At 34.6% G+C, this 19,777-nt stretch overlaps 1 protein-coding gene across 4 annotated transcripts in view; it reads right to left on the bottom strand.

Annotated features, from left to right (window-relative positions):
- The window catches only part of Treh (Trehalase), a 70,522-nt gene extending 56,828 nt beyond the window's left edge, over positions 1-13,694 (bottom strand). The window contains exons 1-2 of one of the 4 annotated variants that reach the window (XR_012413098.1): positions 13,227-13,680; positions 12,906-12,943 (exon numbers count right to left, since the gene is read on the bottom strand). Coding sequence is in view for 2 of the 4 variants with exons in the window: in XM_073988691.1 (XP_073844792.1) it covers positions 13,227-13,300 (74 nt within the window). In the remaining 2 variants the exon portion in view is untranslated. Of the gene's footprint in view, positions 1-12,905; positions 12,944-13,226 lie in introns of all 4 variants that reach the window. The other 3 variants (XM_073988693.1, XR_012413096.1, XM_073988691.1) reach the window with 3 other exon arrangements.
- Positions 13,695-19,777: the final 6,083 nt, after the last annotated feature.

The raw sequence follows: 19,777 nt of genomic DNA, 5'->3' as shown, positions 1-19,777 counted from the left end.
TTTATTGGGATAGCGTTTGCAATTTTGTTGTTGTTTTTGCTGTAAAGCAGACCAACCAAATTTTGGTGTGTGCATTTGTCGAAATTCGACAACACACACAAGTGGAAGAGGTTTGAATTGTTTCGCAGACACTTTCGTCGGAGTTGTATGAGGTTGCCAAGGAAAAACTTCTCATTGAACTTTTTTCTTTGCTTACCTTTATACTTCGAGCTGACGATTGATGTTTGGGTATAAAACGTTTCTTGTTGAAGAAGTTATTGAAAAATAACTTCGGTGGAGAATATCCACAAACAAGAAACAAGGGAACTGATGAGATCCAGTGGCGTGGATCGAAACTATAGTATTCCCTGCCTTACCCCTTGGCGAACAATGCCAAATCTTTTCCACTAATAAAATAGTTGTTTTAAAATATTAAAACAACAACAATGGGATTAAGCCAGACTATTTTGAAAAAACAAAAAGTTTAATCTAATCGAAAAGTGACTAAAGTAAATATTGTAGACAGAAAACTTATCTATAAGTTCGGTCTTTATAATTCGTTTCCTAGAAGGAACCATTCTTGAGATATAGTTGTTCTTAAAAACGTGTGATTTTAATGCACATATAAGGGAAATATGCACTTACACAGACGAACCGGCTTAAATAACCGAAGTAACCTGGTCTGTTTCCCCAAAAAATATATGTTTCCTTGAAGAGCGAAATTATACCTATCTTTTAAAACAAGTTCCAACAAAATCGGAGTTATTTCATGTTAGAGTAATTTTATGCAATTTAGCCCATTTAACCCACATGTGTAATCGAAAGCCCAACGGGAACGAAGGTAGGGTTGGTTGCGCTAATTACGGATAAATATAGTTTTCACGGGTGGCGGATCTGGAAGTACATAGTGTGGTTATTGTCACCCGTTCGCCCCAAAATGTACTTACGCGGCTAATTTTTATTTGGCCTTTAGATCGCGATATCTCAAAAACGGTAAGTAGTTTTGGCAAATAATATAGACCATTCATGTAGATAATTGTTAAATCTACAGCTTTTACTCTAGTCGGCTTTTGCTAAGTCTTACCGTTTCAGAGAAAAATTAAAAAAAAAAAACTAAATAATGCCTCCAAAAATGACCTTTGCCCCCGCAAAACTTTTTTTGCTCACATGGGATCGATGAGGACTTCTTGGACGTTGCTTCTAATGGTAAACCCTAGCTCTCCACCAAAATCCAGCTTTGTGGGAATTTTTGCTATTTCCCCCTTATACGCATGTCTATTTTGACTGGGCTATTTAAATGTTATACAAATTTTTAGGTAAAGTATTCTTGGAATACATTACGTGCTCCTAATGGACATTCTCACTAATCATAGTGCTAATGAATTAATCCTTTGGAGGAAAGGAACACTCAACATTAATTGCAGTGCTGGTTGGAATAGACAGTTCTCCTAATTGTGATCCATTGAAATATCACCGTTAAGATTGGGAATTGAACCCAACACCGCCGGATTACTAGTTAAAAGTTCGCTTAGCCGCGTAGGCCAATAAACTAGTTCTAATTTAATTATAATTTTTCATTTATACTACTATCTTCAAATGTATACTCAATAAATTGTGGGTTACGTCGTTTGGCATTTCAGAAAAATGCAATACCAAAAGACGTAACCCACACAGCTTCTAACATTCTGGAAATAAATTTAATTTTTTTCCAAAAATATATTTCTTCTCTGTCTTAAAACACGATACTAAAAATGTTTGATATTTTATAACACCGTTTTCATTTTATAACGTTTTTTGCTTCTCCTGTAAAGTTTTATTTTTGTGGGTTACGTCTTCCGGCATTTATGGTGACGATATGTATGTAGTACATTGGAAAAGTCTCGCAATCGATTTTTGCCAAATAATCCTTCAATATTGTAACTCATTATTATGTCGTGTCCAAATTCCACTGGGACGAGAAAATATATTCGTCACGCTCCACAATCTTCACTAAAGGTTCAACTAAATGTCTAGTTTCACCACAAATCTTGTCAACCACCTCAGAATTTGTATTTTTTGATATAGAATTGTCTATTTTTTCACTTGTCTTTTATAATATCTTTTGCTTATACTTGTTGTTTTAAAAATTATATACCTTAAGGCCTCGACACATGGCGGCACATGGCATTCTTGCTTAACAGCGTGTTTTTGTAAAAAATGCTTGCCTGTCACACGAACCGTTCGTACTAAAACGTATACGTTCAAAATTTGATTCTTGTAAAATTTTACGAACCTTTCGCTTTTATCTAAAAGCTTTCGTCTATTTCAGAAAAAGCTTTTATATTTCAGGGTTTCCATGATACTTTTTTTTGCGAATTTTGCATCTGAATCTGTGCGTAATATATGCTGCTTGATGGCAACCCCGATAAACAGATGACAAACAAAAAAGAGGACAAAAATTTAAACAAAAGCTCTGTTCCTTTACGTGCAAGCATCTTCAAGTTTCACCACTTTTTACTCGAAAAGCCTTCCTTTACTTCAGACACCATACAATTTATATGGGAGCAGTTTACAACTTTTACTACTTTTAGGGTTTTACCATTTTCAAAAGTAAAGGAACAGACCAAAATTTGTCAAAAAAATTCACATAATAGTTCGGTACGATAACCCAAAAATTTGTACAAATTCGTACAAATTTTTACTGAATGCTGTTCGATTACAAAATTATCCAGGAAAAGAGAGCGAGTTTGGAGAGTTTTGTGACTGAGAACTTGCAAAATTTTTACTGGGAAAATTTGTCCCGTAAAAATTTGTAAGTTCGGCCAGCTGACTTTTAATCAGCTGTTAAATGTAAACAACTTGAAATGTTAACATTTGTGACCAAGAAAATTTCACAATTTCACATTTTTTTAGATTTTACAGCGTTGTGGATAGGATTACTGCTTTAAATAAGTCAAATGTAATTTTAAAATTTATGTTTTTTCCATTTGGTTTAAAATATCAAAAGAAATAAAAACAAAAACAATTTTCATACATTTTCGGAGACGGCTGACTTTCTTGCAAGTTTTTGGCAAAATGTTGTTCGAAAACTTTCTGCAATTTTTCTTGCTTGAGAGAGTAAAATTCATTGAGAGAGATTGCTGGAACTTGCTGAGTAATTATTGCTGGGAAAGTTATCGTACACACCTAATATGAAGAATCGGCGGTACTTCTCCTTCTGTGCTTCTGTGAAAATAAATAAAATGACATTCCCCACCAGTTTTTATGCGTTTTGTGTCATTTATTACTCAAATAATTCAGTTTTCATTCATAACGATGGGTCTTTTCCATTCGTTTATTTTTGATGTATTCGTTCGTCTTATTTTGTTAGGAAAACCAAAAAAATTACGAAAATTAAAAGCTTTCATTTATTTGTCACACGAATACAAACGTCAAAGGCTATGAAAACCAAATTGTGTCTTCGTTCATGAAATTGACGAACGAATGGGCAAGAACTTTTTACAAAAACAGGCTGTTACTTCACTTTTACTTTGCTCTGAATGTCTATGATACAAAAATCCCTGTAGGAAATGTCAATAGTAAATCTATACAGACTTACTACTGACATTGTCAATAGTACTACTGACAAACTGTCGACAACTCATGTATTTGTATTATGAACTTCTTTATTGTATAAATATTGTTACGAATGTAACTGATAGGTTTAAGTTAGTTTAGTTTAATTTCCGTTAATTTAAAAATTTGAATTGTAACGTAAAGTTTTTATTACGCAGTTACTTTATTTAAGCAACAACAACTACCATGTAGAACTCTCTTCATTATTCTAGATGTTACTTTACCTTTCATTAATGTGCTTTTATTTTGTTTTGCCATAATCATGTAATTATCGTTTAGTTTGTTACTTCTTTTCTTGCATTTATTTGTTGTTGTAATTACGTCATTGATCATCCCCCATGTATGTGAGTCTGGTTGTTCGCTTAGTGCGAATGTGCGTCTGTGTGTTCGTTGTACATATTCGAGGAGTTGCCAGACATTTTCTAGAGGACTCTCGAACAGGGAGACTTTGGGATATAAATACAGGGGAACTGGCAATGACGAGTTGAGTTGTGTTTTAAGCGTTGAACTGAACAGATCGGTTAAAGAATAGCTGCGTGCTAACTAGAGACTTGCTGTGTGCTTAGTAATTAAAGTCGGTTCCGAATAAGTGTAATAAAGTAAATAAAGCATTGTAGAAACGTAATCTAAAACGAACCCTGTTTTATTTGGTACAAATCGTATTGGGGGAATAAAACAACGTCTACACGGACATTAGTTAAATCTAATTCCGTAACAATATGTTTGTTAAATATCTTACAATTCATAAATGGCCTGTTCCCGTACTTTATAAAGTGGTAAAAGTCGTAAACGATTTTAATATAAATTTTGTGTACGGGAACGCAAAATGTGTAAAAGTGGTAAAAATTGTAAAAACTTTTTAGTTCTGGAACAGAGCTAAAATATACATATTAAGAAGTTAAAAGAAAAAATTATTCGCGACAATGTTTAGAAATACGTCTGTCAAATAGTTAATTAAAACAATTCATTTAATATAAGTTGCCGATATTTATAGGATATTTTTAAGTAGTTTGATAAATTATCCCAATGGTCATCTTCCTCTCCATCAAGTATTCTAATAATTTCATCGATATCCAGAGTTGCTTTTTTAAAGAAAATTGTAGTCGAAATTCTCTAAGTATTGAACAGATGCCCATGAAATGATTCAACGTTTCAATTTCTCGCATATTACAGATTTTGCATTCCTTGTTCGAGTCTTTCGAATCGAAATTTATTGTATCCTAAGGGAATCATTCCACTACGTGCTTTAAAAATCCACATCAGTTTTTCATATGAATATTTTTCATTAAGGTATAGCTGAGCTATTCCAGGATTAAGGGACTTGTAGATACGCAAGCTTTAACTATTCTCCATTCTTCGCAATCGTTCTTCATATAGTTCAGATTTCATATTGCTTAATAAATTGCCACAGAAGTCATTCCAGTTAGCAATAGAGTGTGTTGACTGTGACCATTGTTGGTTAAACGTTTGAGACAGTGTGACCAATTCTTTTGCCCAAAAGGTATTTTTGGATAAGGTGAGCTCCGATAACCGGTTCGAAAGTCGGTTTTGATTGTGCCGAAACAGAGTTCTTCCTATATAATCCAGATGTAAACCCATTGTATAAAGGTGTGTGTGTCTTCTACTCCGGTTTCCAACATAATTATAGAGTTTGGTGTGAAACTTGGGACTCGCAAAATTCTCTTGAGGAAGTATCTTTGTACAGCATTAATGTCGTTCAAGTACGAGTATCCCCAGACTTGGGCTGCATACGTTTGTATAGATCTGCAAACATATAAAAACAAACTAAGCTGAATTGAAGTTTTCATATAGAAAACACAATTGAGCTAAGCTGAATTGAAGTTTTCCTATGGAAAACACAATTCAGCTTAGCTGAATTCTGTTTTCTTTCGGAAAACTTCAATTCAGCTTTTCTGAATTGTGTGTTTTCCATAGGAAAACTTCAATTCAGCTTAGCTCAATTGTGTTTTCTATATGAAAACTTCAAAAAATCTTTGAAAAAACCAAGTTTAGGCCCTTTTTGAATGAAAGAGTGCTTCTATAAATTTTTATAAATTTTGCTTCTATGGACCCTTTCTGAAAGAAAGTTTGCTTCTATAGACCTTTTCTGAATGAAAGGGTGCTTCTATATAACCTTTCTGAATGAAAGAGTGCTTCTATAGACTCTTTCTGAATGAAAGGGTGCTTCTATAGACCCTCTCTGAAAGAAAGAGTGCTTCTATAGACCCTCTCTGAATGAAATAGTGCTTCTATAGACTCTTTCTGAATGAAATAGTGCTTCTATAGACTTTTTCTGAATGAAAGTGTGCTTCTATAGACCCTCTCTGAAAGAAAGAGTGTTGCTCTAGAGCCTTTCCGATAGAAAGGGTGCTTCTATAGACCCTCTCTGAAAGAAAGAGTGCTGCTCTAGAGCCTTTCCGACAGAAAGGGTGAAACTTGGGACTCGCAAAATTCTCTTGAGGAAGTATCTTTGTACAGCATTAATGTCGTTCAAGTACGAGTATCCCCAGACTTGGGCTGCATACGTTTGTATAGACCTGCAAACAGATAAAAACAATTTCCACTTGGAATTCATTCAGAAAGATTCTATAGAAGCACTATTTTCCTATAGAATACACAATTCAGCTAAGCTGAATTGAAGTTTTCATATAGAAAACACCATTGAGCTAAGCTGAATTGAAGTTTTCCTACAGAATACACAATTCAGCTAAGCTGAATTGAAGTTTTCATATAAAAAACACAATTGAGCTAAGCTGAATTGAAGGTTTTCTATAAAAAAATTGAAGTTTTCCTATAGAATACAGTTTTCCTACAGAAAACACAATTCAGCTAAGCTGAATTGAAATTTTTCTACAGAAAACACAATTGAGCTAAGCTGAATTGAAGTTTTCCTATGGAAAACACAATTCAGAAATGCTGAATTGAACTTTTCCTAAAGAAAACCGAATTCATATAAGATGAATTGAAGGTTTTCTATAAAAAAAAATTGAAGTTTTCATATAGAACACACAATTCAGCTAAGCTGAATTGAAGTTTTCATAAAGAAAACACATTTCAGCTAAGCTGAATTGAAGGTTTTCTATAAAAAAAATTGAAGTTTTCCTATAGAATACACAATTCAGCTAAGCTGAATTGAAGTTTTCCTAAAGAAAACAGAATTCAGAAAAGCTGAAATGAAGTTTTCATATAGAAAACACAATTCAGCTAAGCTGAATTGAAGTTTTCCTATGGAAAACACAATTCAGAAAAGCTGAAATGAAGTTTTTATATAGAAAACACAATTCAGCTAAGCTGAATTGAAGTTTTCCTAAAGAAAACAGAATTCAGAAAAGCTGAATTGAAGTTTTCCTAAAGAAAACAGAATTCAGCTAAGCTGCATTGAAGTTTTCCTATGGAAAACACAATTCAGAAAAGCTGAATTGAAGTTTTCCTATGGAAAACACAATTCAGAAAAGCTGAAATGAAGTTTTCATATAGAAAACACAATTCAGCTAAGCTGAATTGAAGTTTTCATATAGAAAACACAGTTTAGCTAATCTGAATTGAAGTTTTCCTACAGAAAACAGAATTCAGCTAAGCTGAATTGAAGTATTCCTATGGAAAACACAATTCAGAAAAGCTGAATTAAAGTTTTCCTAAAGAAAACAGAATTCAGCTAAGCTGAATTGAAGGTTTTCTATAAAAAAACACAGTTCAGAAAAGCTGAATTGAAGTTTTCCTAAAGAAAACAGAATTTAGCTAAGCTGAATTGAAGGTTTTCTATAAAAAAAAACACAATTCAGCTAAGCTGAATTGAAGTTTTCCTATGGAAACACACAATTCAGAAAAGCTGAATTGAAATTTTCCTAAAGAAAAGTAGTAGATTCTTGCGGGTTCTGGAACAGGCATTTTGTTTCATTTCAATTCTCCACAATTTGTTTTAAGGTTTTATTTCTATTACTTTTCGTTTTAACTGGTCCTTTGCCTGTGCTTCTTACTTCACTTTTACTTTGCTATGAATGCTTATGATACAAAATTCCTATAGGAAATGCCAATAGTGAAACTATACTGACTTACTACTGATATTATCAACAGTACTACTGACAAACTGTAGACAACCCATGTAATTTCCTATTGACATCTTGTATGAGCATGTCATTCGAAAGTCAGTAGTGATATTGGAACTGGTATGTCAGTAGTTTCTAAGGGACCAGGTGTTGACATTGGAGGTAGTAAGTCAGTAGAGACATTGGAAGTACTGAGTCAATAGAGACATTGGAGGTAGTGAGTCAATAGTTCATAAAGGGTCATATGAAGACATTGGTACCAGATTTTCACTATAAGTTTTTTGGCATATTTGGAACTTTTTATAGTTTAAAAAAGCTGTATAGTACTTTAATAAGACGGTGAACTTACACAATTGTTTAAATAGTATTGTATAGTAGTAGTATATTAGTATACTAGCAAAGTGCCCGCTACTTCGTATGCGTTAAATATACAAAACAAATGAACAATATATAATATAGAATGGTGGAAACATTTTCTGTACTAATACGTACCACTTTAGTCCGATTTTCGTCAAGCCTACACATCAAGAGCAGTCCACATTTTTTGAGATATTTTAATTGAGGTTCTCAGCGCAAATACGGCCTAACCCAACAACCGCCATCCTCATTTCCAGCTTTATCTGTTCCCCCAAAACCAATTATAGAACTATTTAGTACTTTACATGTAAATGCATAAATACGAACCTCCTCCTAAATTCCCTTCACACAATAACAAATTGTACCAAATCCTGTGTAAATCGGACGTTATAAGCAAATGATAACAGTAATCTTAATTCCAAATCTCACGAATCCAGATCTATCCGTTCAACCAATACAAAATTGTACCACACATGGAACCATTTCGTACCCCTAAGTGTACCTAATTCCACATTTTAGAATTCGAGCGCTATAATTTCACCCAAATCCTAATTGTACAAAATGTAGTTCTTTTCGTACTCATAAGTACGAATTTCAAAAACTACTTCCATATCTCAATCCTACACTCCAACAGTAATCTTAATTCCAAATTTCTTGATTCCAACTCTATCCGTTCGCTCAAATCCAAATTGTACCAAATTTAGTACTTTTCCTACCCACAACTAAAAATTTTCAAAATTTTATCAATCCTACAATTCAACAGGTATTTTAATTCCAAACTTGAGTATGGCAGCTACATCAGATCACCGAAATCCAAATTGTACCAAATTTAGTACCATTTAGTACTTTTCGCACCCATAAGTACAAATTTTCAAAACTACCTCAGTGCTATGTTCAAACAATAAGCTTAATTCCGAATTTCAGGATTCTAGATATATCCGATAACTTAAATCCAAATTTGGTACCAATTAGTACTATTCGTATCCATAGTACGAATTTCTAAACCTACATCTATCAACACTCCAACATCAACATCACATAAATTAAAATAAAATATCTGTTCACCCAAATGCAAACTGTATCAAATTTGGTACCATTTAGTACTTTTGTACCCATGAGTACGAATTTCTACAACTACCTCAATCCTACACGCCAACAGTAATCTTAATTCCAAATTTCAGGATTACAGCTGCATCCGATCACCGTAATCCAAATTGTACCAAATTTGATACCATTTAGTACTTTTCGTATCCAAAGTACGAATTTCCAAACCTTCCTCTTTCAACACTCCAACAATAATTCCGAATTTCAGAATTCCAAATGTATCCGATTACATAAATTAAAATTTGGTACCATTTAGTACTTTTCGTACCCATAACTAAAAATTTCAAAAACTTCATAAATCCTACTTACCAACAGTAATCCTCATTCCGAATCTCGGGATTCCAGCTATATCCGTTCACCCAAATCCAAATTGTACCAGATTTGGTACCATTTAGTACTTTTCGTACACATAAGTACCAATTTTCAAAACTACCTCAGTGCTATGTTCAAACAATAAGCATAATTCCGAATTTCAGAATTCCAGATACATCCGATAACTCAAATCCAAATTTGGTACCATTTAGTACTATTCGTATCCAAAGTACGAATTTCCAAACCTACCTCTATCAACACTCCAACAGCAATTTTAATTCCCAATTTCACGATTCCAAATGTATCCCAACATTGAAATCTAAATTGTACCAAATTTAGTACTATTTAGTACTTTTCCTACCCAATACTAAAAATTTCCAAAACTTTATCAATCCTACACTCCAATAGTACTCCTTATTCCAAATCTCGGAATTTCAGCTATATCCGTTCACCCAAACCCAAATTGTACCAAATTTGGTACTATTTAGTACTATTCGTACCCAAGAGTACGAATATCCACAACTACCTCAAGCCTACACGCCAACAGTAATCTTAATTCCAAATTTCAGAATTACAGCTGCATCAGATCGCCATAATCCAAATTGTACCAAGTTTAGTACCATTTAGTGCTTTTTGTTCCCATAGGTCCGAATTTCCTAAACCTACCTCTATCCAACACTCCAAAAGTAATCTTAATTTCGAATTTCAGGATTCCAAATGTATCTGATCACCCAAATCCAAATTGTACCAAATTTGGTACCATTTAGTACTTTTCGTTGCCATAAGTACGAATTTCCAAAAGTATACCAATCCCACACTCCAATAGTAATCTTAATTCCAAATTTCACTATTCCAGCTCTATCCGATCACTTAAATTCATATTGTACCAAATTTGGTACCATTTAGTACTTTTCGTACCCAAAAGTACGAATTTCCAAAATACCTCTGTCCTACACTCCGACAGTAATCCTAATTCTAAATTTCAGGATTCCAGGTCCATCCGTTCCCCCAAATCCAAATTGTGCCTTATTTGGTACTATTTAGTACCTTCCGTACCCATATGTACGAATTTCGAAAACTACCTCCATATCTCAAACCTACACTCCAACAGTAATAGTAATTCCAAATTTCAGAATTCCAACTTTATCGGTTCGCCCAAATTCACATTTTACCAAATTTAGTACTATTTAGTACTATTCGTACAAATGAGTACACATTTTCAAAACCACCTCCTAATATCAACTTATCTTCTAAACCTTGATTTTCATTCCAAATATCAAGATTTTAGCTCTGTCCGTTCACGTTATACCAAATGGTACTAAATTTAGTAACTTTTATTACTTTTCGTACACTTATAGTTCGAATTTCCAAAAACCCTTTGGTACACCTTTCTAACTCTCCATCAGTGAACCTCATTCCAAATTTCAGAATTCTAGCTCTCCGCGTTTGCCTAATACTAAGGGTACCATATTTAGTACCTTTTAGTACTTTTCGTACTGTTCTAGTTCGAATTTCCAAAAACCGAGCCTTATCTGACCTATTCGGACCATGAGTGACCCTCACCCAAAATTTCAAGATTCTAGCTCCAGCCGTTTAGTCTGGGCGTTGATTATCAGTCAGTCAGTCAGTGAGTCAGTGAGTCATCATTACTGAACTCTTTTATAAGTACACGCAAAAAAAAATCTGCCTCTCTAACATATGTCCCAAACATATTTTGCAGCAAACATATATATGTTTGCAACAGTTCCAAACATAATATATGTTTGGGTCTGCAAACATATATATGTTTGGGTGGAAACAAATATATGTTTGGGTGGAAACAAATATATGTTTGGGTGCAAAGATATTTATGTTTGGGTGCAAAGATATATATGTTTGGGTACAAACATAGATATGTTTGGGTGGAAACAATTTTATGTTTGGGTGCAAACATTTTATATGTTTGGGTGCAAAAAAATACAAACCCAAAAGGCACAAAAAAAAACAAACACATGCACCAGTGGGCGCTTACTGAGAGCAAGGGAGCGTAAAATTCAATGTAAAACACTTTAAAATGTGTGCTCACTTGCTCTCAGTAAGAGCTCGCTGGCTATCTCTATAGTATACACACAAATGTTGTGGTTTTTTTATTAAAAGGCAAAAGAACAACAAACACATAGGTACATACAAAATTCCAAAGAAATACATAACACACTTTAATAAAAGAAAAACTGATTGAAATAATTTGTAGTCACACTTTTAAAAAGGAAAAATATATAGAAACGTAGTTGAACGCTTTTCCTTAGTCCTTAGTTGTGAAATAAAACAAATTGTCCTCTTAGTTGAAATCACCAGCGGGGAATCGGCATCTAGAATCAGATGATTATGTAATGTAATAAATAAATATGGATATGCCATATTTCAAATATACATAAGTATGAATGTAATTACCCATATTAAATGCGATTTCTTCCTTGTCCAATAAAATAATTCCATTCAACTTTCCGATTCAATTATAAAATGTATTGGGCATTTAATTTACTAAAAACACAAGTTCTTTAAGAAAACACAAAACACTGATTTATACACTCACTTTACCGTCTTGACTCTACAAAGGCAACTAAAACACTGAAGAAAGAAAAAAAATATAATTCATATCATTTCTTCTTCGTTGGTTAACAACAACAAAACAAGAAACACACGAGTTTGACGCATACATGCCACCAAAGCCCCCTTCTTCGCTTCTACGTCTTCTATTATACAATACAATATAAAGCAGCAGCACACAGCCGCGAGAGCACTGTTATTACTCTCGTTGACAAACATCCTCTCTCCACCCATGAAAAAAATGTTCTAACATAAAAAGTATGTTTTACCCAAACATATCAAATTGAGATATGTTACAAAATGTTGCAAACATATATTTGTTTGGACCCAAACATATTATGTTTCGATCCAAACATATATTTGTTTGCTACCGGTCCCAAACATATATTTGTTTGGATCCAAACATATTTCTAACATAAATTTTTCTGCGTGTATAGATAGTATATTTAAGTATATTTTATTAAAGAAAAAACATATAATATTGAACATTCTAAAAAAAGTACAAATTGCGTATTACAGTCTTTTTATCTTTATAAGGGGCTAACCCTGCGTTTACACATGACAGGACATTTGAGTAGATGTATTGATTGTCAAAAATCCAAAACTTGCCTGTGTGACGTAGGCGTTCAGACAACTGCAAAAACAGTTGTAAAATTATGAATGAAAATCGTCGATTTCATTTTGTTTTCCGTTCACATATTTTGTTTTTGTTAATGTTCTTTTATTTTCAATACATTAATAATAAGCCCAAGATTCCACATAAGCACAAAATTAGTAAATAAAACCAATGTTTCAAGGCTGGCTAAACATTTGAACACTTAACTTAAATAATAACAAAATCATTTCATTGTCAGAAATATCATCGCCTTTTTTATTTTCTTGGTGCGACGTGTCTGCTTAAAATATTTCTTCTTCTGCTGCACTTACCGTTTTATCAGGCGATTCGCTGAATGTTGATATAACATCTAGGAGTTGAAAAGAATAAACATAAATAAACAAACGCATATGTTCTGAGACACACTTCACCTCACGCCTCAAGCAATTTGTTCATCCCCATTAACGTTTATTTTTGGAGTATTTTATGGATGGACTAGGGTGTACTCTTCTTTTCAAATAACCCAATGAATATTAGCCCCAAAAAATTCGCAAATAATAGGAGTAAATGCGGTGAACAAAATGCTTGAGGTGTGAAGTGAGAGGTGAAGTGTGTCTCAGAACATACCCGAAAATATCCTTAAATTTGCTTACCGGTTCTTGATGTACATATATATGTACATTGGAAACTTCTCGCAATCGATTTTTACCAAATTATCCTTCAACATTGTAAGTCATTAATATGCTGTGTCCAAATATCAGATATAAGTTGCGTTCAGTATTTCCACTGGGACGAGAAAATATATTCGTCACGTTCCACAATCTTCACTAAAGGTTCCACTAAATGTCTAGTTTCACCACAAATCTTGTCAACCGCCTCAGAATTTGTATTTTGTTATAGAATTGTCTATTTTTTCACTTGTCTTTTATAATATCTTTTGCTTATACTTGTTGTTATTAAAATTGTATACCTTAAAGTTAATCGCTCGTTAAATTCACGATATTTTATGGATTTTTCAGAAAAACACTTTTATCACGAGTCACCGAAATTATTTTACACCAAACAATTAAGAAAATAAGAAGATGCTTAGTTGGGCTATCAGATGTCAATATAAACAATGCTTCTTCTTATTAAGATAAAAGTATCAATTGTTGATAACATGTTGACAAAGTACTTTGTCACCATAATAGTAGGCCCTTTCTGAAAGAAAGGATGCTTCTATAGGCCCTTTCTGAAAGAAAGGATGCTGCTATAGACCCTTTCTGAAAGAAAGGGTGCTTCTATATACCCTTTCTCAAAGAAAGGGTGCTGCTATAGACCCTTTCTGAAAGAAAGGGTGCTGCTATAGACCCTTTCTGAAAGAAAAAAGTGTTTCTATAGACCCTTTCTGAAAGAAAGGATGCTTTTATATACCCTTTCTCAAAGAAAGGGTGCTGCTATAGACCCTTTCTGAAAGAAAGGGTGCTGCTATAGACCCTTTTTGAAAGAAAGGGTGCTGCTATAGACCCTTTCTGAAAGAAAAAAGTGTTTCTATAGACCCTTTCTGAAAGAAAGGATGCTTTTATAGAACCTTTCTCAAAGAAAGGGCGCTGCTATAGACCCTTTATGAAAGAAAGGGTGCTGCAAAAGACCCTTTATGAAAGAAAGGGTGCTGCAAAAGACCCTTTCTGAAAGAAAAAAGTGCTTTTATAGACCCTTTCTGAAAGAAAAAAGTGCTTCTATAGACCCTTTCTGAAAGTAAGGGTGCTGCTATAGACCCTTTCTGAAATAAAGGATGCTTTTATAGACCCTTTCTCAAAGAAAGGGTGCTTCTATAGACCCATTCTCAAAGAAAGGGTGCTTCTATAGACCCTTTCTGAAAGAAAGGGTGCTTCTATACACCCTTTCTAAAAGAAAGGGTGCTTCTATACACCCTTTCTCAAAGAAAGGGTGCTTCTATACACCCTTTCCCAAAGAAAGGGTGCTTCTGTACACCCTTTCTCAAAGAAGGGGTGCTTCTATACACCCTTTCTCAAAGAAAGGGTGCTTCTATAGACTCTTTCTGAGAGAAAGGGTGCTTCTATAGACTCTTTCTGAGAGAAAGGGTGCTTCTATAGACTCTTTCTGAGAGAAAGGGTGCTTCTATAGACTCTTTCTGAGAGAAAGGGTGCTTCTATAGACTCTTTCTGAGAGAAAGGGTGCTTCTATAGACTCTTTCTGAGAGAAAGGGTGCTTCTATAGACTCTTTCTGAGAGAAAGTGTGCTTCTATAGACTCTTTCTGAGAGAAAGGGTGCTTCTATAGACTCTTTCTGAGAGAAAGGGTGCTTCTATAGACTCTTTCTGAAAGAAAGGGTGCTTCTATAGACTCTTTCTGAGAGAAAGGGTGCTTCTATAGACTCTTTCTGAGAGAAAGGGTGCTTCTATAGACTCTTTCCGAGAGAAAGGGTGCTTCTATAGACCTTTCTCCAACAAGTGGAGAATTTGTTTTGATTTGAGATCGAGAGAAAGATAATGAGCATTTGTGTCAGTGATGGCACAACTAAACTTTCACATAAGCAGTGATGACGGTCATGGGTAATTAAAATTGATTTACACAATCGATTAGTTGATGTGATAACATAAATATTGTTATACCCTCAGCCTTTAGGCAAGAAAGGGGCAAAATGTGCCTCATCGAAATAATGGTTTTAGACCCCAAGTATGTTTGGACGAAATGTGTTTCAGACAATTTGGAGTTGATTTAGCAATGTCCGTCCGTCTGTCTGGCTGGCTGGCTGGTGCGCACGATAACTCTCGAACGGATGAACCGATTCGGTTCAAATTTTGGCTTTCGTAATATTTTGACGTAGGGGATGGATGATACCAAGGAACGGTCCTGACCGGTTTTAACATGGCAAAGCCCAGGATTTATCTTGGTCCCTCTTTCATCCCAAGTGGACACTGACCTCCCCGTGGTGTCACCTGGGGAACTACCTTTAACACCCGTTAAAGGTAGTGAGCTAACATGTGCCACGCGTTCACCCATAAGAACGTTAAAAACTTGGGTTTGGGCGTCGGGTTAGTAACCCTCCCCTAGAAAAAACAGCCTAATATGAAAAAACGAAAGAAAAGAATATTTTGTCCAAACTTAGTTTAAGTTCGAAGATGAGTTATATCGGTCCACTCCTTCCGGTACCTCCCCCACAAAAGTTCCAAAATGTTCGGAAAATTTGTGGGCACGATAACTCTTGAAGGGAGCAACCGATTTGGTCCATACTTTGCACATCGTGAAATTTCTACCAGACTTAGATAAGGTTCCAATATGGACTCAATCGGCCCACTCCATTGGGTACATCCCACTCTAAATTTCGGATAAGTTCAGATTAGGACCTGCTCTCGAATCGCTTTGATTTTTGTTGCCGCACCTTGTATTAACTTCCCCCCATATGACGGTATAAGTTTCATCAGGGGCAAGTCCATACTTCCTGAGAAAATGGCCGGAAAGGTGCAAAAAGCCCCTATGACACCTTGTGTAGTGGTTGGAGCGCAAGATAATTCTCGAACGGATCTGTCGATTCGGTCCAAAATTTGGCATTCGTAATATTTTATCAAAACATAGTTTAAATTCGAAGATGTGCTATATCGGTCCACTCCTTCAGGTACCTCCCCCACAAAAGTTCAAAAATGTTCGGAAAAATTTTGAGTACGATAACTCTTGAAGGGAGTGACCGATGTAATCCATACTCTGCACATCCTAATATATCTACCAGATATAGATCAGGTTGGAATATGGACAATATTTGTCTACTCCTTCTGGTACCTCCCACACAAAATTTCGGATAAGTTCACTTTAAGACCTGCTCTCGAATCACTTTGATTTTTATTGAAGCGATTTGCGTTTGCTACCTCTATTACGACGGTAAAAGTTTTTTCAGAGACAATCCATATTTCTTGGGAAAACCCTATATCACAATATGTGGCGGACACGATAACTCTCGAACTGTTCTACCGATTTGGTCCAACATTTAGTCTTCGTCATATTTTATCCAAACTTAGTTTCATGGGGCAATACCGGTCCACAACTTCCGGCACTTCTCCCCAATATTTAAAAAATGTCACTAAAATGCTAGGACGATATCACTTGAGTGGGGCAACCAATTTGTCCAAACTTTGGATATCCTAATATTTTGTCAAAATTTAGTTTATCTTCTAAAATGGCCCATATCGATCCTCCCTAAAGGTACCTCCCCCACAAAAGTTCAACATTTGTGTCTTAGTGCAGTTAATTCCTAATCCACATGTTTGTCGGCAAGTTCAAATGTTCAAAAAGGGCCACAAAATTCGGAAGAGACGCTAAATACATTCTATCTGTCCGTAGATGAAAGTTTCAATTCACATTGGCTGAGGGTATACCTCTGTCGGCAAAGCCGACTGACACTTTTTTACTTGTTTAGATTAATATTTTATTAATTTATGTTAAAGGGTATTTCAAACTAAAACTGTGTAAGTGAACACATCCGTTTACTCAAAATACCACCGATATTCTTTAAGAAGGTACACCTATATCCTATATGAAGATTCAAAGATCTTATAAAAGAAGATCCACTGATCTTCTTACGGAATCCAGGGTATTTTAACTGCCGGTTCCATTGTGTATACGTGAAATGAAATCCACTGTCCACTTTCAAATGAGTTTTCATTTGACGTATATGCAATGGAATTGACAGTTAAAGTTCTGTTGATTTCGTAAACGTAAACCTGTCTTTTCCTATATACGTAATTGTGTTGTGTTCAGGTGTGTTCATACTTTTCATCCCCATTGTGTTTTTCACTTACCGTAGAGAGGAATAAAAAAACGCTAAAAATACACTATCAAAGTGACAAATATGTCAAGTCATTACTTTGGAGTTGACAAATAAACCTTCCATACACCTGTTTAATTAGATTATTTGTAATGAAAAAAACATTTGCTTTCTAATTATATTCGTTCGATATTTCGCGCAAAGAGACAAAAATTATTTTTCCAATGTCAAATGTACATATGACGTCATATACAGTTGAATAGAGTGTGACAACAGGTTGATAAACAAAAGTTGGCATCACTGTTATTTTGTTGCATTTGTCATTGGGGCATGCGTTGGTAGGTGTTGTTATAAAGTCCCCCTCCCCCCACAATAAAACTATAGTTTGCATTGACATTGTTGAAAGAGACAGAGAGAAAGAATGAGTACAAAAGCAATGATCACAAGATATATCTTGTATGTATACATAAATGTGAACGAATGAAAAAAATGGGGGCTCGTCTCTGCCGTTACAAGAACTACGTATGACGAGGTATAGTCATCGTGTAAATAGTTTGTGGTTATAAAAAAAGGGTAAATAATACAACAATAATGAATGATGAAATAAAGTGGTTATACGAGGGTTGGTACATAGGTTTTGACACTTTACTATCATACACTTTTTTACTATAGTACTATGTTTACATTTACGAAATCCACTCGATTTCAACTGTCAATTCCATTGCTCAAACATCAAATGAAATCCAATCGATTTCAGATGAGTTTTCATTTGACGTATACACAAAGGAATTGACAGATGAAATCGAGTGGATTTCGTAAATGTAAACATAGTCTAATACATTTTTTATGATGATTTATAACGCATTTACATCAACAGATTTTCGTAAAACAACTCAAAATATAAAAAGCGATCCACTCTCTTGTAGGTAGATATGTACTTTATAACTGCACAGCTTGTTCAAATTAACACCTATCTATCTATAATTTATTAATGACCTCTAATCTTTCATATGGTTGGTGGTGTGGGTAATTTAAAACTTTTCCAAATGTTAATTACAGACCACAAAATGAATTTGCACAATACAACACCGACGATATCAATTGCAAATACCGCAAATTATTTCAGGTAACCTATAGGTAGTGCGGTAAATGATATGTGTAATGAAAACAAAATTTAATAAAACTCGTGTCATTTTTTTCCAGAAATATGACAAGATATTGGATAACAGTTGAGGTACATATAGAGATCTTTATTGGTACTTTAAAGGCGGAGACGCCCAAGAGGCTGACATTTTTCCTTAAGTAATTGCTGGTAAAATATTAAGGGCCATCATTACATGTGTTCTTTTACTATCTGATGGATTTGAAAACGCAAAATAAACCAATTTGGAGGCATTAAAAATATAATTTTTACATTGAAAGTTAATGCCAAGAAGCTCCTCCTTGAAATTCAATCATCACTTTTAACTTAAAGTTAAGCGGAACGCTCAAAATCTGTTCGGTGAATTCAAAATACAACAAAAGAAGACTTGTAATAATGGGGGTAAAACTTACAGAAAGGATCAATAGATGCACCATACTTCTTTTGTAGCGAGGCCTTTAGGCAAGAACGTCATGATACTTATCGGTGGATCTACTTCAGGAAAATCAGAAGATTTACTTCAGAATGCTCGGTGGATCTTTTTTGGAAAGATTGGTAAACATTTTTCTGAGTTGATATTCTTTTGGAGGAGTTTATCTTCATTTTCCTCTGGAGAATCACTTGATCTTCTTATAGAATTCAATGGACTTTTATGCAGAAAATTGGTGAATCATCTCAAAGAATACCATTCCAACAAGATCGATAATCATTTCAATGAAGACCGATCGATCTTTTCTAGAGCATCTTTACAACTTCTTGTAGAAGATTGTTGGCTCTTCTTGGAGGAGAATGATGGAACTTCTCCAAGCTTTTCGGTGGGTGGGTGCAGATGATCGGTGGATATTCTTATAAAAGATCGATGGATCTTCTTATGGAAGATCGTTGGATCTACTTAAAGTAAATCGACAGATCTTCTTAAAGAAGATCTATGGATTCTCTTATAGAATATCGGTAGATATTTTCATAGAAGATCGGTGGATCTTCTTCCAAAAGATCGGTGGATTTTCTTAATGAAGATCGAGTTAACTTCTTATTGAAGATCGATGTAACTTCTCATAGAAGATCGGTGGATCTTCTTATAGAAGATCGATGGATCTTCTTATAGAAGATCGGTGGATCTTCTTATAGAAGATCAGTGGATCTTCTTATAGAAGATCGGTGGATCTTCTTATAGAAGATCAGTGGATCTTCTTATAGAAGATCGGTGGATCTTCTTATAGAAGATCGGTGGATCTTCTTATAGAAGATCGGTGGATCTTCTTATAGAAGATCGGTGGATCTTCTTATAGAAGATCGGTGGAT

The sequence above is a fragment of the Musca autumnalis genome, unplaced genomic scaffold (assembly GCF_047663935.1).
Source record: "Musca autumnalis isolate F117 unplaced genomic scaffold, ASM4766393v1 scaffold_5, whole genome shotgun sequence".
Classification (NCBI taxonomy): domain Eukaryota; kingdom Metazoa; phylum Arthropoda; class Insecta; order Diptera; family Muscidae; genus Musca; species Musca autumnalis.
The sequence above is the reverse complement of the archived record's forward strand: the minus strand, read 5'-3'. Positions and strand labels throughout refer to the sequence as shown.